The sequence below is a fragment of the Lutra lutra genome, chromosome 8 (assembly GCF_902655055.1).
Source record: "Lutra lutra chromosome 8, mLutLut1.2, whole genome shotgun sequence".
In the NCBI taxonomy this organism is placed as follows: domain Eukaryota; kingdom Metazoa; phylum Chordata; class Mammalia; order Carnivora; family Mustelidae; genus Lutra; species Lutra lutra.
Genome location: NC_062285.1, coordinates 118,534,575 through 118,555,177, shown reverse-complemented (window position 1 = coordinate 118,555,177; position 20,603 = coordinate 118,534,575). Strand labels below are relative to the sequence as shown.

The 20,603-nt window shown below is 44.9% G+C and overlaps 1 protein-coding gene across 3 annotated transcripts in view; it reads left to right on the top strand.

The window, feature by feature from the left end:
* TMCC3 (transmembrane and coiled-coil domain family 3) overlaps window positions 1-20,603 on the top strand; it is a 265,093-nt gene that overhangs the window by 205,652 nt on the left and 38,838 nt on the right. The window contains exon 1 of one of the 3 annotated variants that reach the window (XM_047740926.1): window positions 8,182-8,219. The exons of the other annotated variants lie outside the window; for them this stretch is intronic. Coding sequence (XP_047596882.1) covers window positions 8,214-8,219 — 6 coding nt within the window. The 5' untranslated portion in view covers window positions 8,182-8,213. Of the gene's footprint in view, window positions 1-8,181; window positions 8,220-20,603 lie in introns of those variants that run through there. 3 annotated transcript variants of the gene reach the window in all.

Here is a 20,603-nt window from a genome sequence, read left to right as displayed (position 1 = left end):
CCTCGCTGAGCAGAGAGCCCGATGCGGGGCCCGATCCCAGGACCCCGAGATCACGACCTGAGCCGAAGGCAGCGGCCCAACCCACTGAGCCACCCAGGCGCCCCAGACCTCATGTTTTTATGGGCATTAGCACGTCTTCAGGCATGAGCTGAAGGGGTGTGTCAGAGTGACTCAGCTTACCACAGGCACTCAGCTTGAGATACTTCGAGACACCTCTAATGAAGTTGGAGACGGTCTCCAGATCGTGAACTTCTTCAACTGGACCACTCCTTCTCTTCTCTTCTCTCTTAACAGTAACCATGTGCTTCGCAAGATGTCTTATGAATATCGTGCTTTAAATCCTTCATCCTTCCAGAAGATGGGATCCCAGTTTCTCCCTCTGACACCCAGGGTCTCTCATCTGACCTTTGTCTCCCACCCACCCTCAGCCCTCGAACTCTGGCTTCCTTAGCAGATCCCCCAGCTCCCCTCTGTGCCTGTGGGCACCTGCTCCCTCCTTTCATATGGGGGGTTGAGGGGGGATGGCTGTCTTTGTTCATCTACACGTGGATCCTGGTACATGGTTGGGGCTTTGTAAAAACCGTCAGAATGAGTGAATGTGGGTATGTTGTAAAATTGCACCATCTTGAGAAGCTGGAAAAACCTATTTCACGCTTGAGTCCTATCAATGCAGATTAATCTAGTTGATTTTAAAATTGCTGTTCAGGATTCCAGTTTATGGGTATTCCATCATCTAATTATTATGAAAGGACACATTATTGCTTATAGGGTTTGGTTTTACGGGCACTTCGGTGTCTGCCCTCGGACAGGCTTCTTTTTGCAGGTGGGAAGAATACGTTAGTGGGCTAAATCCTTAAAAGTGCAATCGCTCTGCAAAGAGTGTATGTATTTCAAGTTACAGTGTTGCCAACGTAAATTATACTTACTCTGTCCAACCCTGGGAGGTAGGGACACAGCAGTGAATATATATAAATCGAGAGCATTTGTATAACCATCCATGTATGAATAGGCCTCCACTCACGTCTTTCTGACACTGTCTATCACAAAACATTTTGATCCTTGCCAATCTGATAAGTGAAAACTGGTAGCTCATTTTAATAAATACTTACGATGCAAATGAGGTTAACCATATTTTAAAGTCTTTGTTTTGAAATAATCTCAGACCCCCAAGAAGTTACAAAACATAGTTTGGAGATGTCTGTGTATCCCTCCCCCAGATTCTCCCAGTGGTTACATCTTATGTAACAAAAGTGCAAAAGGTTGATCCTCATGTTCACATGCTTAAACATGTGTGTTGTGACTGTTAATATATTTCTGGCCATTTATCTAGTGGGTTATTAATTTTTTAAGTTGTTTTGTAGAAGTTTTGTGCTGATTGAGTAAGCTGTTTTGCACGTACATTTTCTCCAGTTCCTCATTCCCGACTGTATTTTCTACTGTCATGTGGGAAATTGCCATAGGTTCGCACCAAAACGCCCCTGTCTCTCATCTCATGGTTTCCATGGGCCAGGGATCCCGGTGCAGCTTACCTGCTGCATTCTTCGTGGCAGGGTCTGGTTCACTGTTGACTGTGTGCAACAGTCCTCCACTCAGAATTTCATTAGCCTAAGTAAAAGCAAGGTGTCAGCTAGGACTGCAGTCTAGTCTGAGACTTGGAATCCCTTTCTGAAGTCACTGGTTGTTTATATGGAATTATGATCCTTGCAGCTCTAAGACTGAGCCCCTCAGCCCTAGAAGCTGCCCACTGTTCCTTGCTGCTTGGCTCTCTCATAAAGTAGTTTGAGAGAGCCCCAACTCTTGCATTTTGTCTCTTCCTCGAGACCCTCTCATAAAGGGTTTACCTGATTGGGCCTGGCACACCCAGATCAGCCCAAGTCAACTGATTAGGAACCTTAATTACATCTGCAAAATATTTTCACCTTTGCTATATAATATAACCTAATCACGGGAGTGAAACCCTGTCACGTTCAGAAGTCTTGCTCACACACAAGGGGAGGCTATCATACAGGGTCTATACACCAGCAGGTAGGAAACTTGGGAACCGTCTTAGCAGTCTGCCTGCTACCTGCTTTGAATGATTCGCTGTTTGTGCTGAGTACGGAGCCTAGTGTGTGGCAAACACTGAATAAATAGTAACCAGACCTTGCCATGAAGAAATTTAAAAATTTGAGGGCTTACAGGATTTGTGTCATTCTTATAGTGAATCTTTGAGATTCTTTTAAACACCCAAACAGCATGTTCTTCTAATACATTTTATGATTTAATAAATTTTATCTTTGGCCCATTTTTTAATAATTTAAGTAAACTCTACCCCCAGCGTGGGGCTTGAACTCATGACCCTAAGATAGTCTCATGCTGTACTGACTGAACTAGCCACATGCCCCAATCTTTGGCCTGTTTAGAATTTGTTTCCCCTTTAGATGTCTACACAAGAATGACCGTTATCCCTGTACCAATTTTCGCATTGCTAGCTGCCTCTAAAATATACTGCTGTCTACATCTGTAGTTTTATAAATGTCTAATTTTTGTCTGGGTTTAAAAAGATTTTTTTTTAAACTATTGAATCAGAGGTTATGGTTTTGGTACATTTTTTTCTAGATTGATACTCACCTCGCCCCTCAAACTGGGATTTGAAGTGAACATTTTGAGAACTCTAGCTCATGCACTTATAAACTTTCAAGTAGGCACGATTCCAGTGTCCCTTATAGTAAAAAAAGGCTTAAAGGTAGAGGGGAAGAGAGGGTGAAGTTCATTGTTTTTTAAAAATTTGCTTTCAGTTCTCTCTTTTGAACTAGATGTTGCCTTTCAACAAGTTCTATTTAACATAGAATCCTGACCTTCCAAATGTTTGCAGAAGCTGTTACAGGACGAAGAATGTGTACTGTTGCTTCCTAATCGGGCTTTGCTGCCTTGATCACCTGTAGTCCACCGTCCCAGCTAGGGAGGTGGAAGAGCAGGGACTCACCTAAGTCTGTGCTCTGCTGGGCAGAGCCCTCTTTCAAGCTTGCCCTCCTCTCGCTTAGGAAACATGTTTAGTGCCCTGTGCTGTCCTCCTACTAGGACACTGATGTTGATTTGTCACTCACATTAGGATAGTGAATACAACAGATTTTGTATTTGTAGGTTATAAGCTGTTTCTCTGTTTGGCTTGATTATCCCTATTTGTAAGTTACCCCTGTGGCTTGCAAAGGGGGTTGTTATTAACGTGTTAATTACTGAGAGGCTCACATGCCTTGTAATCTTTGCATTTGACACAGAGGGAGGTTAAAACTGTTGTCTGTATCCAGAAACTAACACTTAACATTTCGTAACCTGACCCAAGAGCATATGAAAGGTGGAATGAATGTGCTTTTATTATGTGTGCTTTCATTTGAGAAAGGCATCATGCTTGTAAAAACCTCCTGACTTCAGCAACTATCAAGTAGTAGTTGCTGGAGGAAGGTTATGTCCTGTGTGGAGCAATTGAAGCTGTTGGGTGAATTGGCATGTGTTGGGTAAGCAGGCACCAAAATTAAAGCAAGGGTCGTCTTTTTTTCATTCTTGTCCTCTTACCACCAGGGAGCCACGAGGGCTCTTAACACCCAATCGTTATGTTTCCAGCCCTCGGAAATGCTCCCCTGTTTGGGTGAGTGGGAGCATATTAAATTCTACCATTGAGATATTTGACTGGCACTCTGGCCACTTCAAATGATCTGATGGCAAGACAGTTTTTTTTACATCCTTAGGGCTCAAATTAAGCTCTTATTAAAAATTTTTGTTTGTTTATTAAGTAAACTCTCCACCCAGTGGGGGGCTCGAACTCAACCACCCTCAGATCAAGAGCTGCATGCTTCCCAGACTGAGCCAGACGGGTGCCCCTAATTTATTTTTAAAGCAAGACTTAGAGTTAAAATTTCAGCCTCGTTGCTGTTTGAGGGACAGTTTTGTAAACTGAGCCCACTGTTCCAACCAGCCTTGTTTAGAGCTTTTATTTCTTTGGGCAGATAGGAAATGAATGATGCAGTTTGGTGTTTCTGTGGCTATCTTTAAATGTTCCTGCCTCCTCAGCCTTCCTTTTTGAAACAATCTGTTGCACATGGGGGTAATTTTAATGGTAACAGATTTGCTAAATAAGAATAATGCATATAATGTTGAAAGAGACACTAAATCCATATAGGAAGATTATTTTCTGTTTTCTGATACTTTGGACATTTCTAAAATCACATTTGCGTTGTTAGTAAATGATTTTTTGCAATAACTGCTCCCAGGGCTCCTGGCTGGTGCAGTCGGTTGAAGCTTCCAACTCTTGGTTTCTGCTCAGATCTGATCTGCTCAGGTCTGATCTCATCAGGACCCTGAGATAGAGCACTGTGTTCATGTCCGGCTCTGTGCTCAGAAGGGATTCTGCTTGTGATTCTCTCTGTCCCTTTCTCTCTCTCTTCCTCTGAACCTCCCTCCCCCTCTCAGATAAATAAATCTTTAAAAAAGAAAAAAAATTAAATAATTGCTCCTTAGTTTATCTACACAATAGCCTAAAGTGAGCCTGGATATTTTTCTAGGGCCACTAGCTTATTAAATTCTCAGTGGATTTTAATTTTCTGAAGTTTATGCTTGCTTTGGTTTAATTAAGGTTGAAGTTAATGTTCTCTGGAAGTAACTGCAGTGACATCAGATTCTGAGCTTATAAGGTAATGAAATGGTCTGTCAGAAACTGCAACTCACACCATATTTAGAAAGTAAACCAGATTCGCAGACGGGAGGATGTTCTGAGCATGCGGAAAATCCGTATCAAATCATTAACCGCATAGTTCTGGTTAAATAGTAGACATTTATTTTTAATTACTAAATGCGTCAGACATGGAAAAAACATTTTGAAAAATATGATACCCACATACCTATATCCTAGATTAACAGATGGCAACATTTTGCCATGTTTGCATCAGATTTCTGCCACTTGTTTTTAAGAAATAAATGGTCCCAGATGCAGCTCTCTGGATGCTTTCTCCCTTCCTATGCCCTCAGGAGTCTCCAAAACCTAATGTATTTGGGTTTCATTCCTTTGCACGCTTTTATACATTGAATGAACTTATAAGCAATATATGGTATTGTTTTTTGTATTAAATGTTTATATAAATGGCCTCTCTTTTGTGACTTGCTATTTTTTTCAGCATGCTGTTTTGATCTAGTTAAGCTTTTAGGTGTTTGGGTCTTTTAAACTTATTTAAATTTTTTCAAAACTTTATTTAAATTTATTAGGTAATTTTTACACCCATCATGGGGCTTGAACTCACAACTCTGAGATCAAGAATTGCATGCTCTTCCAACTGAGCCAGCCAGGTGCCCCCCTGCATGGTGTTTTAAAAATTTATCATACTTCATTTCCATCTTTTTTTTTTAATTGCCGTATGTGATTTCATATCTGAATAAACCAGAGTGTTCATAGCCATTCTCCTAGTGATGGACAAATAGGTTGATTCAGAGGTCCATATGCTCTTTGGAGAGTTTCTCTGGGGAAGATGCTGAGAAGTGACATTGCTGGGGCAGAGGAAGGAAGTATCTTCACCTTTACCGTCTGTTCTTAAGTAGCTTTGTCAAGTCCTTGTACTTATAAGAGTGATCTGCTAAAGCCACATTTTGATGTATGTCACAGGAAATTTTCATAATGAATGCTAGATTTTCTATGGTGCTAAATAGTATTTAAGTTTGTGTGCATTTTAATTTTGCCTGAAAGGAAATATGAAGTTATTTTGAATTGGCAGGCAGGCAGGTGTTTGCACCTTGTCAAGAATTTAGCATCTCTAATATTCAGGTCTGTAAAAGTTGGTGTGTCAGTATTTTAGGTATTGAGATGTTGTTTACATACAGTAACCCCCTTAAGTGTAGAGTTATATGTTGACACAGTCTTGTAACTATCATTCCAAATAAGATACAGAATATTCCCTGCTTGTGATCTCTCTGTCAAATAAATAAATAAAATCTTAAAAACAAAAAACAAAACAAAACAAAAAGATACAGAATATTCCCATCACCTCAGAAAACCCCTTTTGTTCCTTTTTAGTCAATACTGTGCTGTCCCCAGCAGCCATGGGTCTGATTTCTGTTCTCATGATCTTGTCTTTTCCAGAATGCACTATCAATGGAATCAGATGGTGTGAATGTAGCCTTTTCGAGTGTGGCTTCTTTCACTTAGTGTAATGCTTTTAAGATTCCTCAGTGTTGCCTATGTTATGCTTTATTCCTTTTCAGTGATAAGTAGTATCAGTATGTTTTTAGGAGTACTGAAGTATGTGAGTGTGAGCAGTGATGAAAAATGACTTCAATCCCATGTGGCCTGTGTGACTGAATTTATCTGTTTTTCTCATGTCACTCAGCATTAGGAGAAGTTTAGAGCATCAGCTTCCAGTTAGAAAGTACATTAATTTGTAATCCTGTTACTTCTTGAATGTTCTATTACCTCAGAATATTAAAAAAACATGCGTGAAATTGGGGCCAATGTTCTGTGTCTTAACCTGGGACTTCTGGTTTTGTATATTTGTACTTTCCTTGGCAGGGTTCTCGGTGGTGGCAGATGACCTTTAAAAGAGATGAAGAACCACAAGTCTAATGTAAGCTCTTGTTTCTGAATTAAAAACATCAATTTATAGAAGTAGATTTATTGACATGTCATTGAGTCGTGCTTTTATATTAATTGGAAACGTTTACCAAATACTGGCACAGAGAACTCGTTTTTGTTTATAAAGTGGCACGAACGGAGAGAATATTGGTAGAGCGAGCCTAAGTCCACAGTTCTGCCTGCGCTGCAACGAAGGCTTTCCAGAGGTTTCCGCAGCCTTACTGCAGTGCCGGACACGAGGTACAGCCCTCTTTGGCTTACCTACCGAGAATGGAGCCTCGGGCAGTAATGGACTTGTGCAGGGTCATACCACAAAGACGGGACAAGTGTAGGACCTGAACCCAGCTTGTTCTGCATTCTGGAGCCTTTATCCCTAACCCCTGGGCAAACTGCTTCCACACCTGAAGGGGCAGTGACCCAGACCCCCAAGTGTAGACACTTGTCGGGTGCTTTAGTTTCCTTCCTCTGGCTTTTCAGAATTTTCATGGCTTTTCTTAAACATGTCTGCAATGAAATGTAGCTACCTGATGAGATTTTTTAAGATCTTTGTCCTGAGAAGATAAATCACATCAGTGCTCTGACTTTCTGATTTAGTCTTTGTTTTGTCCTGGATCTGGGGAAGGCTCCTGAGCACCGCGATGGAAACCAGGAGCAGGGCTCGCTGTAGATACCCCAAGTGACACAGCCTAGAGCACGGATCTGGAATTCTCCCCTGGCTAGTTTCTCAGACAGGGCCTATTTGAAGCAGGCTCTGCTCAAACTCAGTACAGAGTATAAAGAGCAGCTGGCTGGCTGCCTTATCCCAGAGCCCCCATCGCTGTCCCCACTGCTTCCTTGGGTGCCCGGCGCTACTCCAGGCCCTGAGATCAGTCAGACACGGGCACTGCTCTTGAGCAGTTCGGTCTGGGGACGGCAGTGCTGCAGGGAGCCCTGGCCTCACGGGGACCCTTTTGGGAGGAACCAATCCAGAGCCCACTCCAAGAAGGCTCTAGACCAGAAGGGGTAGGTGTCAGCTGTTCGGCTTTTCTGGCCCGGACTCGCTTCTCACACCCTGCCGCAGGGCTGCTCCTGGTAGTTGTTTACAGGACCCCACTGGCAGAGGAGGATGGATGGTACCAGTTTTGAAGGTTGCCGTTCACCTCCGATGAGCCCTTTGGTATGTATTTTGTGTGTGTGTCTAATACGCTGTCCTCATGCAGAGGAAGCACTAAATCCTGGGCAGGACGGAGAGCTTCTATTTGACTCAGATGGAAGAAGGATGCTGCAGGAAAGGGAGGAACGGCGATGTTCATTGTCATGGCAACCAGCAGGTTTTTATCTGGAATGTCGCCTTTGTAACCTAAACCAGTCACCTTTTCTCTCACTGAAGGAAACTGACTGATGCAAACTCAAGAAATTACAGTGCCATGGCTCAGCGGGGTTTTCTTTGCTTCTTAGAAACAGCCTTGCAAGGATTTTAGTTCCTTCATAGAATTTCAGAGCTGAAAGGCACCCTGGTGCCTTATAGAACTTTATGAAGTCAGGTGCTCCGGGATTTCCTATTATGACATGTCACCCCATGTCCCACCCTGCCCCCCGCCCGGTCTCGCGCACACGGCCAGGATTTTCACAGGAGGCTAGAATGAGGGTGAGTTTGGAGTCTGGCAGACAGGTGCTCCGTGACAGGGGCTCCTCCTCAGGGGACAGTGTTCCATTTGCCATCCTTCGGACGCTTCTGCGGCTCCTCCTGGAGATGCTGCCGCGCTCGCTTCTCCTCCGCCCATCCATCTGGAGACTCAGCAGGCGCTGAGATGCTGAGTCCACCTCACTCCTGCCTGTCCCCTGTAGGCGAGCTCCGAATCTGCCCTTCGCAGTCTGAGGACTCCTGGAGCATTGAACCCCTGTGGTTTTCTTTTAGTAGCTCTGGTGAGCTACCGTGGAGCCCGGTTATAACAGGCCAATGTAAGAAAATACCCCTTGTGGGGACAGGTGGAGCTCAGCCTGGGAACATAAGGAGTTTCTTGAACACCCCAGCAGAGTGTGTTGTTGTTGTTGTTGTGTAGCACTTAGAAGGCAAAAAAAATGTAAGCTGCCCTTTACTTCCTCTAATTTCTTTGAGGAGTCCCTGTCGCCCTGGGTGACATTGACAGTGCTGGTGGGACCACTGGTCCTAATGGGCTTCCTTGGGCAGTAATGTCAAGATCGAGGGTGTCTGGGTTCCCGCAGCTTGTGGCACCGGAAAGGCATCACTCAGGCACCTCTTCGTGGCACTGGATTGAAGAATGAGGTCCCTTGGAAACCTTGGGTTGGCTTCTTCCCACGCCCTCTGCCTAGGTGTCTCCTGTTGCCTCCCTCCCGGCAGGTCGGGAGTGTGCTATGTGGAGAGCCCATTCATAAACAGCCCAGGTATGAATCATGCTTGTAACCATTCTGCTCTCAGCCTAATTCAACAAATACGTAGCAAGCACCTACTATGTGCCAGGCATCCCAGGAACCCAAGTGAAAATCGCCCTCATCAAGCTCATATTCTGGTACAGCAAGGTAGGCGGACCAGACCAACAGGTAAAATATACAGTGTGTAAATGGTGGTTAAGTACAGTGTTTGGACGCCAGTCGCTGCAGGGGGGCTGGGGAGACCTTGGGGTGGGGGGAGAAGAAGCAGCTGTAAATAGGGAACTCAAGGAAAGCTCTTCTCAGAGATGTCACAGAGGGAGGACCTGAGGAAGTAGGCAGTACATTTGTCTGAGGGGAATTGCATTCCAGAGAGAAGGAACAGCAAGCAGACTCCCTGCGACAGGAACATGCCTGTGAGGCACATCAAGGAGGCAGAAGCAGAGTGAGTAAGGACACAAAGTCCAAGGGGTAGTGGGAGGCCAGTTAATGTTTTCCAAGGTTGCCTGGGCTCCCAGACTAAAGGTGGGCGCGAGCTGGTGTAGAGGGACGTGTGACAGTGACTTGGGTGGGGATGCTAGCCGTGGAGGCAATGAGAAGTGATTAGGTCTTCTGAATGCAGGCCATTGTCAAGCCCTCCTTGCGTGTGCTTAGAGCTCGGAGGGGGCAGTGTGGTACCGGCTCTCCAGGGAGGTTAGGCCTGGTTTTTAAATTCTTACACACTGCGTGAGCTCCTCTTAGACCATTTCCTCAACCCATTCAAGCCAGTGTCCTCATGTGAAAAATAAGTATGATTCTTTCCTTAGAAGGGTGTCGGAGGCTTCTAAGACAGTGTACTGAAAGGGTCTTCCCTGACTCCCGTTCTCCTCTCCCACCTGACTTGGGTGCTCCCCCACCCGACCTGTGCCCAGGTCTGTTGTGAGCCTTCATATTCTTGTCACTTGTGGTTCGCTTGTCTCTCTCCCCACCAGAAAGCAGGCAGGGATTGTATCTCCTGAGCTTGGCACAGAATGCACAGTAAATGTTTGATGGATAGAGAGGGAAGGAAGCGAGGAAGAAAAGAATGAATTAAGAATTTCATGCATCGGTACTACTGTATTATTTGAGTTTATACACTTCCATCAGATAGGAGGACTGTCTTTTCTGAGTTCATTGTTTACAGACAGACATCAAATGAGGAGTTTAAGGCACTGGCTACATTTGTTATTTAAATAAGTCTAATTAGGAAGATGTGTACAATTGTTTTCATATTTTAAAATTTATCTTTTCCTTGCTCTTGGCTTATAGAGCAGTGTTTGTTCACAGATACTAATTGGTGTTTTTACTTAGGTGCTCTTTAAGAATGAAGATTTCATTAGCAGATTTCCTCAACAGTCTAAGGAAATTTTCCCTGAACATTTTATTATGAAAACTTTGAAATGCATAAAAAATACAAAGTTAGTAACAATCTAGGTTAACACTCTCTCAATATACAGATAATCTAAATCCCTGCAGGCAGGTTTTCTTTTGCATTTGGAATGCTTCTCTTACCTGTTATAATGTGGAAAGTCTCAGTCCGTTAACTCTCCTGTTAGAAAAATTCTGTATGACCCCATGACCCTTCTCTCACTGTGAGACCCTTTAACCTTCATCTGGAAATGCTGCATCATTTACATTTAAAGTTAGGGTTATGGGTTGAATTGTGTCCCCTCAAAAAGATATGTTGAAGTCTGTGATACTGTGATTTACAATAAGAAATACAGTAGACCCTTGAACAGTACAGGGTTGGGGGACTGACACCCCCCTTACCATAGTGGAAAATCCACTGTGTAACTTTGGTCCTCCCCACCCCCCAAAATAACTCCAGGTACCCTACTGTTCACAGGAAGCCTTACTGATAACCTAAACAGTCGATTCACTTATTTTTTTTAGGTTATATGCATCACATATTGTATTCTTCCAGTAAAGCAAGTTGTGGAAAAGAAAATGCTGCTAAGAAAAACCATGAGGAAGAGAAAACATAATTACAGTACTGTACTATAAAAAAATCTAACATAAATGGGGTTGAGTCCTTCCAACTCTTGCTCAAGGGTCAACTGTATATATTTGGTCTTTGTTTCTATCTCTGACACAAAGCTCCTAAAACCTTTGGAATTTCCTAAGTGATTATAATGATAAAAGTGAAATGGTGTCTTTTGTGATTTAAATAGAAAGCCCCTTTCAAACGAGGTGCAGTTTGTTAATTAGGCGACTTTCGGGAAGCCCCTAAGGATGGGGCCTGTTGCCAGGGGAACCAACCTTGTTGAGATTGAAATTTTCCGTCCCACCTTCCACCTCTGGGGAGGGGAAAGGGGCTGGAGGTTGATGTAATCACCAGTGGTCAGTGGGTTAATCTAGCAGGACTTCATAACGAAGCCTCCATAAAAACCTGAGAGGCTGGGGTGCAGAGAGCTTCCGGGTTGGTGAACACTTGGAGATGCGGGGAGAGCGGCTCTGAGAGCGGGCACGGAACACCTGCGTCCCTTCCCTGGACCTTGCCCTGTGCTTCTCTTCCTTTTGGCTCTTCCTGAGTTCTGTCCTTTTCTAATAAACTGGTAAGGGGGAAGTGTCTTCGTGAGTCTGTGAGCCACTCTAGAAAACTGGACGGAACCGGGGGAGAGGGTCAGTTTGTAGCCAGTGCGTGAGAATCGCAGGTAACAACCTGGACCGGGGCTGGTGGCTGAAGCCAGGCCTGGTGGCTGAAGCCGGGGCTGGTGGCTGAAGCCAGGCCTGGCGGACTCGTCGTACTGATCCCTTCACCTGTGTGAGCCGATGCCGTCTGCAGGCGGATCGCGTCAGAGTCGAGTCGTAGGCTGCCCAGCTGGTGTTGGAGGATTGTGGGGTGACCAGCAGTGTGGTGGTAGGGTGAGAGAAGATACAGGAGTGACTTTGCCCTTTACCTCAGAATATGACCTTGCTGAGAGATGGGGTCTTTATGGAAGGAACCAAGTCAAAATGAGGTCATCAAGATGGGCTGTGACCCAGTGTGCCGGGATTTAGAGACAGGCGTGCACAGAAGAGAGATGATATGAAGACCCGTGGCGGAGTGCCTACAGTGTGAGGACTGACTGAAGGTTGGTGTGATTTATCTGCAGGCGGAGGGATGCCTGATGAGGCTTGCAGAAGCTGGGAGACAGGCCTGGAGTGGTCCCTTCCCTAGCACCTTCAGAGGGAGCCTGGCCTTGCTGACCCCTTGATTTCAGGCTTCCAGAACCGAGACAATAAATTTCTGTTGTTTTAAGCCACCCAATTTGTGGTGTAGTCCCAGGAAACAGAGTCCGCCATCGTGTTTCCTGCTGACTAAAGAAGTTCTAATACCTGGGCCCAGCGTGAGTAGAAGCACAGACGGTCTTGAAATCTCAGGATAGTACTTGGTTAGCAGCTGGTTATCTCTCTGCTCTCCCAATACGGTTACCTTAATATTTCTTTGCCATCCAAGTAAATACATCATTTAAAATTGTTCATAGCAAACCCGTAGAAGTTCCAAGAATATGCCTCTGGAGGCAGTTTGAAAACCCCTGGTGTAGGAGGAAGAGAAACAGCCCAGACTTTGGTTCTGAGTTCATATCGTCTCTCAGCCCCTTGGCCACCCGCATAGTCTTTGAGTCTTCCACACCCACAGAATGAGAACCGCCTACCTCCCCTGTGGACTGTGGGCTTGAGAACTAGAGGGCATGAACACGGTCTAGCATCAAGACTTACACATAGCAGGAGCTCAGAAATCGGTTGAGGAATGGAAACGGGTGAAGGGGAGAGTCAGACAAGGAATACTTGGAAAGATTCTGCTAGAGTAGGTGGTCTGACCCCCCTTGTTTGTACATGGAGAGGTGTTTGTGCAAATGGTTTTTCCACCTCGAAGGGGCTAGGAGAGGACTCCCGGTTCAGGCATGAGTCTTGTTTCCTGAATGAGGCACAGAGACCCCCAGAGACAAGTGACTTGTCCAAGGTCAGGCAGTCTCGTGGCTTGGACTGTTTTCTTATTTAATAGGGCAACCAAAAACAAAACAAAAAACTGGTTGTGTTGGTTTCCCCCCCCTTTTTTTTCTTTTAAATAACAGCTTTATTGAGATACAATGCACATAGCATACAAGTCGCTCATTTAAAAGTGTGTGAATTCATGGGTTTTAGTATATCTGCCGAGTTTGCAGTCACCGCAGTCCATTTCAGAACATTCTGGTCACCCCCAAAACAAACTCCAGACCCATTTAGCCATCACTCTCCATTTCCTCCCTCCAAACCCCCAGGCCACGCTGGCCCCTAATTTACTTCCTTTTCCTCTGGATTTGCCTGTCCTGGACACTTTGTGTAAATGGAATCAGATGTAATGTGGTCTTTTGTGCCTGGCTTCTTTCAGTTAGCTTGAGGTTTCCAAGATTCGTCTGTGTTGTAGCCTGTCAGCACTTCAGCCCTTTTTTTGCCCGAGAACCTTCCACAGCACTGCCCTCCGGCATTTTGTCCTGTTCAGCATCTGACGCCCACTTGGGTTGGTTATTGCTGGTTTGGGGCTCTTAGGGTCACTCTGTTTCCCTAAACATCCGTGTACAAGTGTCTGGGGGGTTTATGCTTTCTTTTGTCTTGGGTCGAAACCAAGGAGTAGAATTGCTGGCTCCCCTGGGAGCTCTGTGCTCCACTTTTGGGAGTCTGCCAGAGTGTCTCCCAGGGGGTGCACAGGTCTGTGTTCCCACCAGGCTCTCCCTGCGCTCCCTTCCCCCCGCCCCCCCCCCCCCCCCCCCCCCGCCTTGTGCTTCCCCTCCCCCCGCCCCGCGCTCCCCCACTCCCACTGTGCTCCCACCCCAGTCCCGACACATCCCCATGTGCTCCCACTGGCAGTGGACGAGCACTCAAGTTTCTCTGCATCTTCACCGGTGCTTACTACTGTCTTCTGACTATGGCCCTCCTGGCTGGTGTGAAGTGGCATCTCTTTGTGGTCTTGGTTTTGAAATTTCTTTTAATGGAAGTAGTTGTATTTATTATATGATGAAATAAGTGGACTATCTCTAGCCGAAAGAGGTGGTGTGATTAATAATATAGCTTCTGAATTAATTTCCATGCTTTTATAGATCCCTTCTTTAAGTCTCTCTCTCTCACTTTTTTTTTTTTTTTTTAAGTAAGTTCTCCACCCAGCGTGGCACTTGAACTCAAGGCCCTGAGGTCAAGAATCCTGTGCTCTTCCCAACTAAGCCAGCCAGCACCCCCCACCCCCCCATTCCTTCTTATTAGTCATTTTTGGAAGCCAGTTCTCCCAGACCCATGTTGGGTAGAATAACTTCTGAGTTTGCATGCAGTGGCTTTTACTTCAACACTGAAATGCACAAGACAAGGCACCTGGAGCTTCTGAGTCCCCCCCAACCCTGTAGAGTCCACGGCTGGAAGGCCTTGTCAGCAGCCAGTCTCCTGAGGGATGGTGGTAGGTGTCTGCCCCTTGTCATCTCATCTAGGAGGCCAGGGCATTTACTCAGGATTCTCCAAAGGGCTGGCTGCTGCTAGGCAGATATGGTGCTCATTCCAAATGGGTACAGCCCGAACCGGCCCCATGGGCTGTGCACGTAGACTCCATGCCCTCTTCACAGACAGGCTTTACAGGCTGCACGTTCTGTCAAGAACAAGAAGCCGAACAGGACGCACAGCACCTGTGAGGCCAGACACACATGTTGGTCAAATGAATGAATAGCATTGGCTTTGGAAGGCAGACCACGTTCTAGCACGGCAGCTTGAGCAAGCTCTTAAGCTCGGAGAGCCTTGGTACCTTCTCTCTAGGAGAGAGATGCGGAAGTGCCTCTGTTGCCGGGGTCCCTCGATGATAGGGAAGTGCCCAGCCCGTGGTCGGCAGTCCGCACAGGTTCATTCTCTTTGCTTCAGTCCCTCTGCTAGGCTCTCCAGGTTTAGTCCAGTTCCAGACAGGACAGAACACAGGATCGATTGTACCATTTGGCTTATCTTTTCTTTACAGAGAGATAGTGAGCTTTTTGGCAAAAATTAAGTATTGGTGGAAATGAATATTGCAATTTGGTAGCTGCTGATTGACATATGTTTGCTAAAAGACTACTCAAATCTAAGGAAGCTTGCCTTGAGTTAAAAAAAAAAAAAGAAGAAGAAGAAATCCCAAGAACAGCTTTACCCTCTTTGCTAGGTACTTATTTATAAAATTGTCTTCTGTGGAATGTCCTAGCTGAAAATTTTTTATAAAACACTGGCTTGCTCTGTCTCCAGAGTTCAAGTTAGCCTGCATGAAAGCTTAAACTTCAATGGATGTAAAAAGGTTAGGTCCTTTTTTGGAGCCTCTTTGCCTTGGATTTTTCTTTTCTTTCTTTCTTTCTTTCTTTCTTTCTTTTTTTTTTTTTAAAGAAAGGGCTGTTCTTTTGGTCACTGGCTCTTTTTTTAGACTCGCAGGGAAGTCATAGTAACAGGCTCCATGTCTGATTGGGTTCCATGGCAACAAGGGTTGTGACTTTATTAGAGAAGAGTCGAGCATGCCAAGAAAGATAAAAATCGGAGTATGGAAAATGTCCGACCAGAAGAATGTGTTTTTTGGATAGCGTGCCCTGGAACGGAACAGTTTGCCAAGTTGGCACCAGTCTCTGTTACAAATTTGAATCCCACTGGCTTATCATTAGGTCATAGGGAGCAGTACTTGTTTCCGAAAGAGCTGCCTGCATCTTTGCTTTTATTATCTCATTCATTCATTCATTCACCCTTTTCTTATACGTTGGTATATTAAAAAAGAAATCAAAACAGCAATGGTAAGAACCTAAGTGGAGATGATTCTGATTTCAAAGGTAGAAAAGAAATTTAGCTCATTCTTTGTGGCACTGATTACAGCTGTAAATTGTGAGACCGCGTGGGAGGACCAATTAGAGGCAATTATAACTCGATGGAACTCCCCCTGAATTAAAACTTACTGTGTGCATTCCAAGCTGGGGGTTTTGTTTCCCTTGCCTGTTCCTCGTTGAAGCGTGTAGAGATACTGGTTCCAGGATGAGGTCGCAGTCTCTGTAGGAGACGCCCTCTTCACTCTCCCACAGCAAGGTGCAAGCTGATGCTCTCACCCAAAGTGTGATAGAGTCCTTTTTGCCAAAGGTTCTAATATTTGGAGAAGAAATAGGGAGACTTTCAAATCCTCCTCGCCTGGTTATAAACGTATAGGGCTGTCTTTACTTTTCTATCAGATGTACCACTTTTTTTTTTTTAAGATTTTATTTATTTGACAGAGAGAGATCACAAGTAGGCAGAGAGGCAGGCAGAGAGAGAGGAGGAAGCAGGCTCCCTGCTGAGCAGAGAGCCCGATTCGGGGCTTTATCCCAGGACCCTGAGATCATGACCTGAGCCGAAGGTAGAGGCTTAACCCACTGAGCCACCCAGGTGCCCCCCCCGCCTTTTTTTTTTTTTTAATTTCTCCTCATCCTGATACTGAAAGTGGAAAAACTCCCAGGGCCAGATAGATGTTCTGACATGCCCTGTGGGTTTAGACTTCATTAGTCACTTACCTGCAGCCTCATGGTGATGAATCAGAAACCGTGCAGGTACTGGTGATAAACATTAGTAAGTTCCGTTGGTATAAGAGGAAGAAATGACCTCGCCAGGTTTTCGATGTCCCAGCTAATCAGGTATTAAGTCTCTCGGGGAAATTATTTAACTTTTTTGGACCGTGGTTTCTTGATCTTAAAATGAGTTTGACCTGAATTGGTGTGTCCCAAACCTCCCCATTTATAAGAGTAACCTGGGGCGCTGCTTTCACACATGAAACCTCTGTTAGATTAGAGACTTTGCTTCACTGAGTCTGGGGTGGGGCTGGGATAGCAGGAGCCTGAGATGATCTTACAGTGGGATGTTCACGAAATACCAGACTAGCTCAGTGGTTGTGAAACTTCACTTGGGCATAAGAATGGGGTGGGGGTGGGAGGGAGCAAGGAGGCTGTTTAATGCACATGGGCTGGTTTGGACCCCGCACTGCTGTCCAGGTCAGGAATCAGGTGGTTGCCGCCATCACTTGAAAAACACTGGTCTACGTCCTTTGAACTCCCTCCCAGCCCCAAAGATGGCTCTTCCCCATTACTGCCCCTGTCAGCCACAGATGAGCCGGAAGAGTTGGGTTGATGGCAGGGCCTGGAGGGTTCTGCGTACACCCAGTGCTACTCCAAACACCGTATCACTTTTTTTTTAAGTTATTTGTTTTAGGGGTGTCTGGGTGGCTCAGTCAGTTAAGTGTCCTACTGTTGATTTTGGCTCAGGTCATGATCTCAGGGTCGTGAGATTGAGACCTGCATTGTGCTCTGCGCTGAGCAGGAAGCCTGTTTGAAGTTAGTTCTCTCTCTCTTTCTGTCTCTGCCCCTCATCGCTCACACACTCAAATAAATAAATAAATAAATAATCAGTAGTGAACACCTCTGTTCACAGAATTTTCCACTCTATGCTATGTTTCCTTTGGATAAGACATGGTGTTTGCTAAGTGTAGTTACTTCCTGTGTGCACGGCACAGTACCAGCAACATAGGACTTACTTGGGGAGCTTGTGCAAAATACAGAGATTGGACTCCCAGACCCAAAGATTCAGTAAGTCCTATAAAGGGCCTGGGCATTAGTCTTGCTTTTTCTTTCTTTCTTTCTTTTTTTTTTTTAATTTGAGGGTGTGTCTGTATTTCTTTTTAAGGTTTGACAAAAGTGGGCTTCTCTTTTCCCAATCTCCATTTTCCAGAGTAAAACTGATTTTAAGTGTAAACACATGTTTAGCACAAGATCCATAATTTAATCAAGCCATTTAGATTATAGAAGAGTCTATAACACATAGAGGAGGTGCTTGAGGAAAAAACAAACTCATCTTCTGAGATGAACTCTTCAGTTCCTATAGTTGAGTGATGAAATCATTAGCTGTTGGAGCAAACACATTTTATCATGTATCTGCTCTCTTGAGTTTCCGTTTGTGCCTTGCTTGTTCTATTTCCTGTTTAACAAAGATTGAATAATACTGAATGTAGAATGTAGTAGAGCTTTAAGCCTAAATTACGAAGGTTCGCTCCCCCACCCCGCACCATTAATCAGCTAATTTAGAGTGCAAGTTTATAGGAAAAAATACCATAAAGGACGTAAGGTGGAAAATGTTCTAACTTATAATCTTTATACCCAGAGATAAGAACCGTTGTTTCTTACGTATCCTTTACAGAAATGTTTTCTGCACAAAATGTATCCTTTATTTATTTAACCAATCTCCTATTTTTTTTTTTAAGATTTTATTTATTTTACAGACAGAGATCACAAGTAGGCAGAGAGGCAGCAGAGAGAGGAAAGCAAGCTCCCTGCTGAGCAGAGAGCCCGAAGCGGGGCTCGATCCCAGGACCCTGGGATCATGACCTGAGCTGAAGGCAGAGGCTTTAACCCACTGAGCCACCCAGGAGCCCCACCAATCTCCTATTGATACACAATTTAAGTTCTTTCTAGGATGATTTTCCTTCTGTGTTTATTTGCTTTGTTATACTCTACTGAATATTTTTGTACATCTTTTTTCCTGTAACTGTATGTGGTTAAATTTCTAAAAGCGGCCTTGTTGGGTCAAGGGGGTGTGTGTCTTTTTAAATACAGAAAGATGGGAACAGAATGTCTTTCCAGTTTTGCCAATTTAACTGGTGAAATCTTTTATTTTCAAAAGATTTTCCTGGCCCAGTTTGTTCTGCTGCTGCAGGTGAGCAGCTGACTATCCTGTCTACTTAACGTGAAACCTGAGACTTACCTCAGGGCTGCTGGTCGGAGGAATTAATAAAGATATTTCATAAAAAAGAATTTAAAAGGTATCTAAGGAAGGGAGGGAGGGAGAAGAGAATAGAGAAGGAGCTTAGTAAAGCAAGTAAGTAACCCTGAATTTGCCTGTAGAATTCTTTGGGTCAGATGAAGTCACAGAACCTGAATTGGGTTCTGAAGAAAGGAAGACAATCTTGGAGCATAAAGTGACTGTGAGAAACTGAGGCCCTAGATTACGGTTCCCTGGGTATGAACAGCTCTCTCGGTAGATGGAGTAGGACAGTTCTGAGTGAGGCATCGCCGTGATGAGATGCTCTTCGTTATTCGTAACCTCTTATGCCTTCATGGTCTAGTTAGGGGTGTGTGTGTGTTTCAAAGTGATGTTTAAATTGAAAGAATTACTTCTCAGACATCTTCTGACCCACACTGTGTGCATCTTCTGGCATCTGAGAGAGAACAGTACGGATCAGGAGCTATGTGCTCTGGGGATCCTGCTGCTGTTGGCCCAGATATCAGATGCCAGCTGATCTGGCTGTCCACCTGCCTCTATTGTGCCTCCTACTGGCAGCAAGATGGGAGGGGATCTTTCACACACACAGAAAATGAGGTGAATCTATTTAGAGTCTGGGAAGTTCAGGTCTATTCAAGACAGCAGTAGGAGGTATCCTGGGTCTGTAGGTCAGTGAGAGTTGAAATCTTAGAGGCTGGCTAAGAGGGATGGCCAGGTATATTGTGAGTTTATTTATTTATTTTTATTTTTTATTTTTTAAAATTTTATTTATTTATTTATTTGACAGAGAGACAGCAAGAGAGAACACAAGCAGGGGGAGCGGGTGGGGGAGAAGCAGGCTTTGCGCTGCGGGGCTCGATCGCAGGATCCTGGGATCATGACCTGAGCCGAAGGCAGACTGAGACACACGGGTGCCCTATATTGTAAGTTTAAGGGGAGCCATCCAGAGTCCACACAGTCTGGGAGCAGCAAGAACCTCAGGTTAGATTTGGTGTGTTGAGGAGTGGGTACTTGCTCTGTCCCATCACTCAGGGACCAGAGTGCGCTCTCAAACTGGTCATGCTTGAGGCAGGCCACATGTGGTCAGGTGGAAGACAGGAATCAAACACGTTCTGAAAACGATAGCCCTGAATTGAATCATTCCCTGTGTTTAATCAAAATTATTAAATGAGCCAGCTACTAGAGAGCTGGGAGGTGCTTGTCACCTGTCCCTGCTGAGCAGGGAGCCTAATGTAAGACTTGATCCCAGGACCCTGAGATCATGACCTGAGCCACTCAGGCTCCGCGGCCTGATTTTTTCATGTGACTTATAGCAATTCAAATATTTGCAAATCTGTTCATGCAAGGGAGGTCAAAAGGGATTTAAAGATAAATGACTGACAGCAGGAAAGCTTGTAATCTGTTACAGGGTTATAATGTGAAGCAATATATGATGACAGTATATGATCACAGAAGGGCAAGAAAAAATATGATATACCTTGTGTCTGGTATGACAGCAGGTCCTTCTTTGATTTTTCTAGGAGGAATTTCCTCAGATGAAATAAGAGTCTCAAAAAGATTAATTTATTTGCCCAAGGTCATATAGCTACTAAATGGCAGTGGGGATTTGATCAGATCTGCCTGACCTTTCAAGTCCCTGCGTAGCCCCCTCAGTAAGTTGCCCCCAGGCACTGTCGTCGTGGGCTCCAGTTTTCAGCCCCTTCCTCCCTTGGGGCTCATCTGGACACCTGTAGTTCCTTGGATGTCCCACAGGAACTCCAAATCCATCCCCATCTGAAGAGGAATCCTACTCTACTCCCATGTCCTCCTCCTGCCTCTCCCTAGTTTTCTGTCTTGTGAATGATCTTATCGGCCACCATTAGGAATGAAAGAGACATGGGGTTTT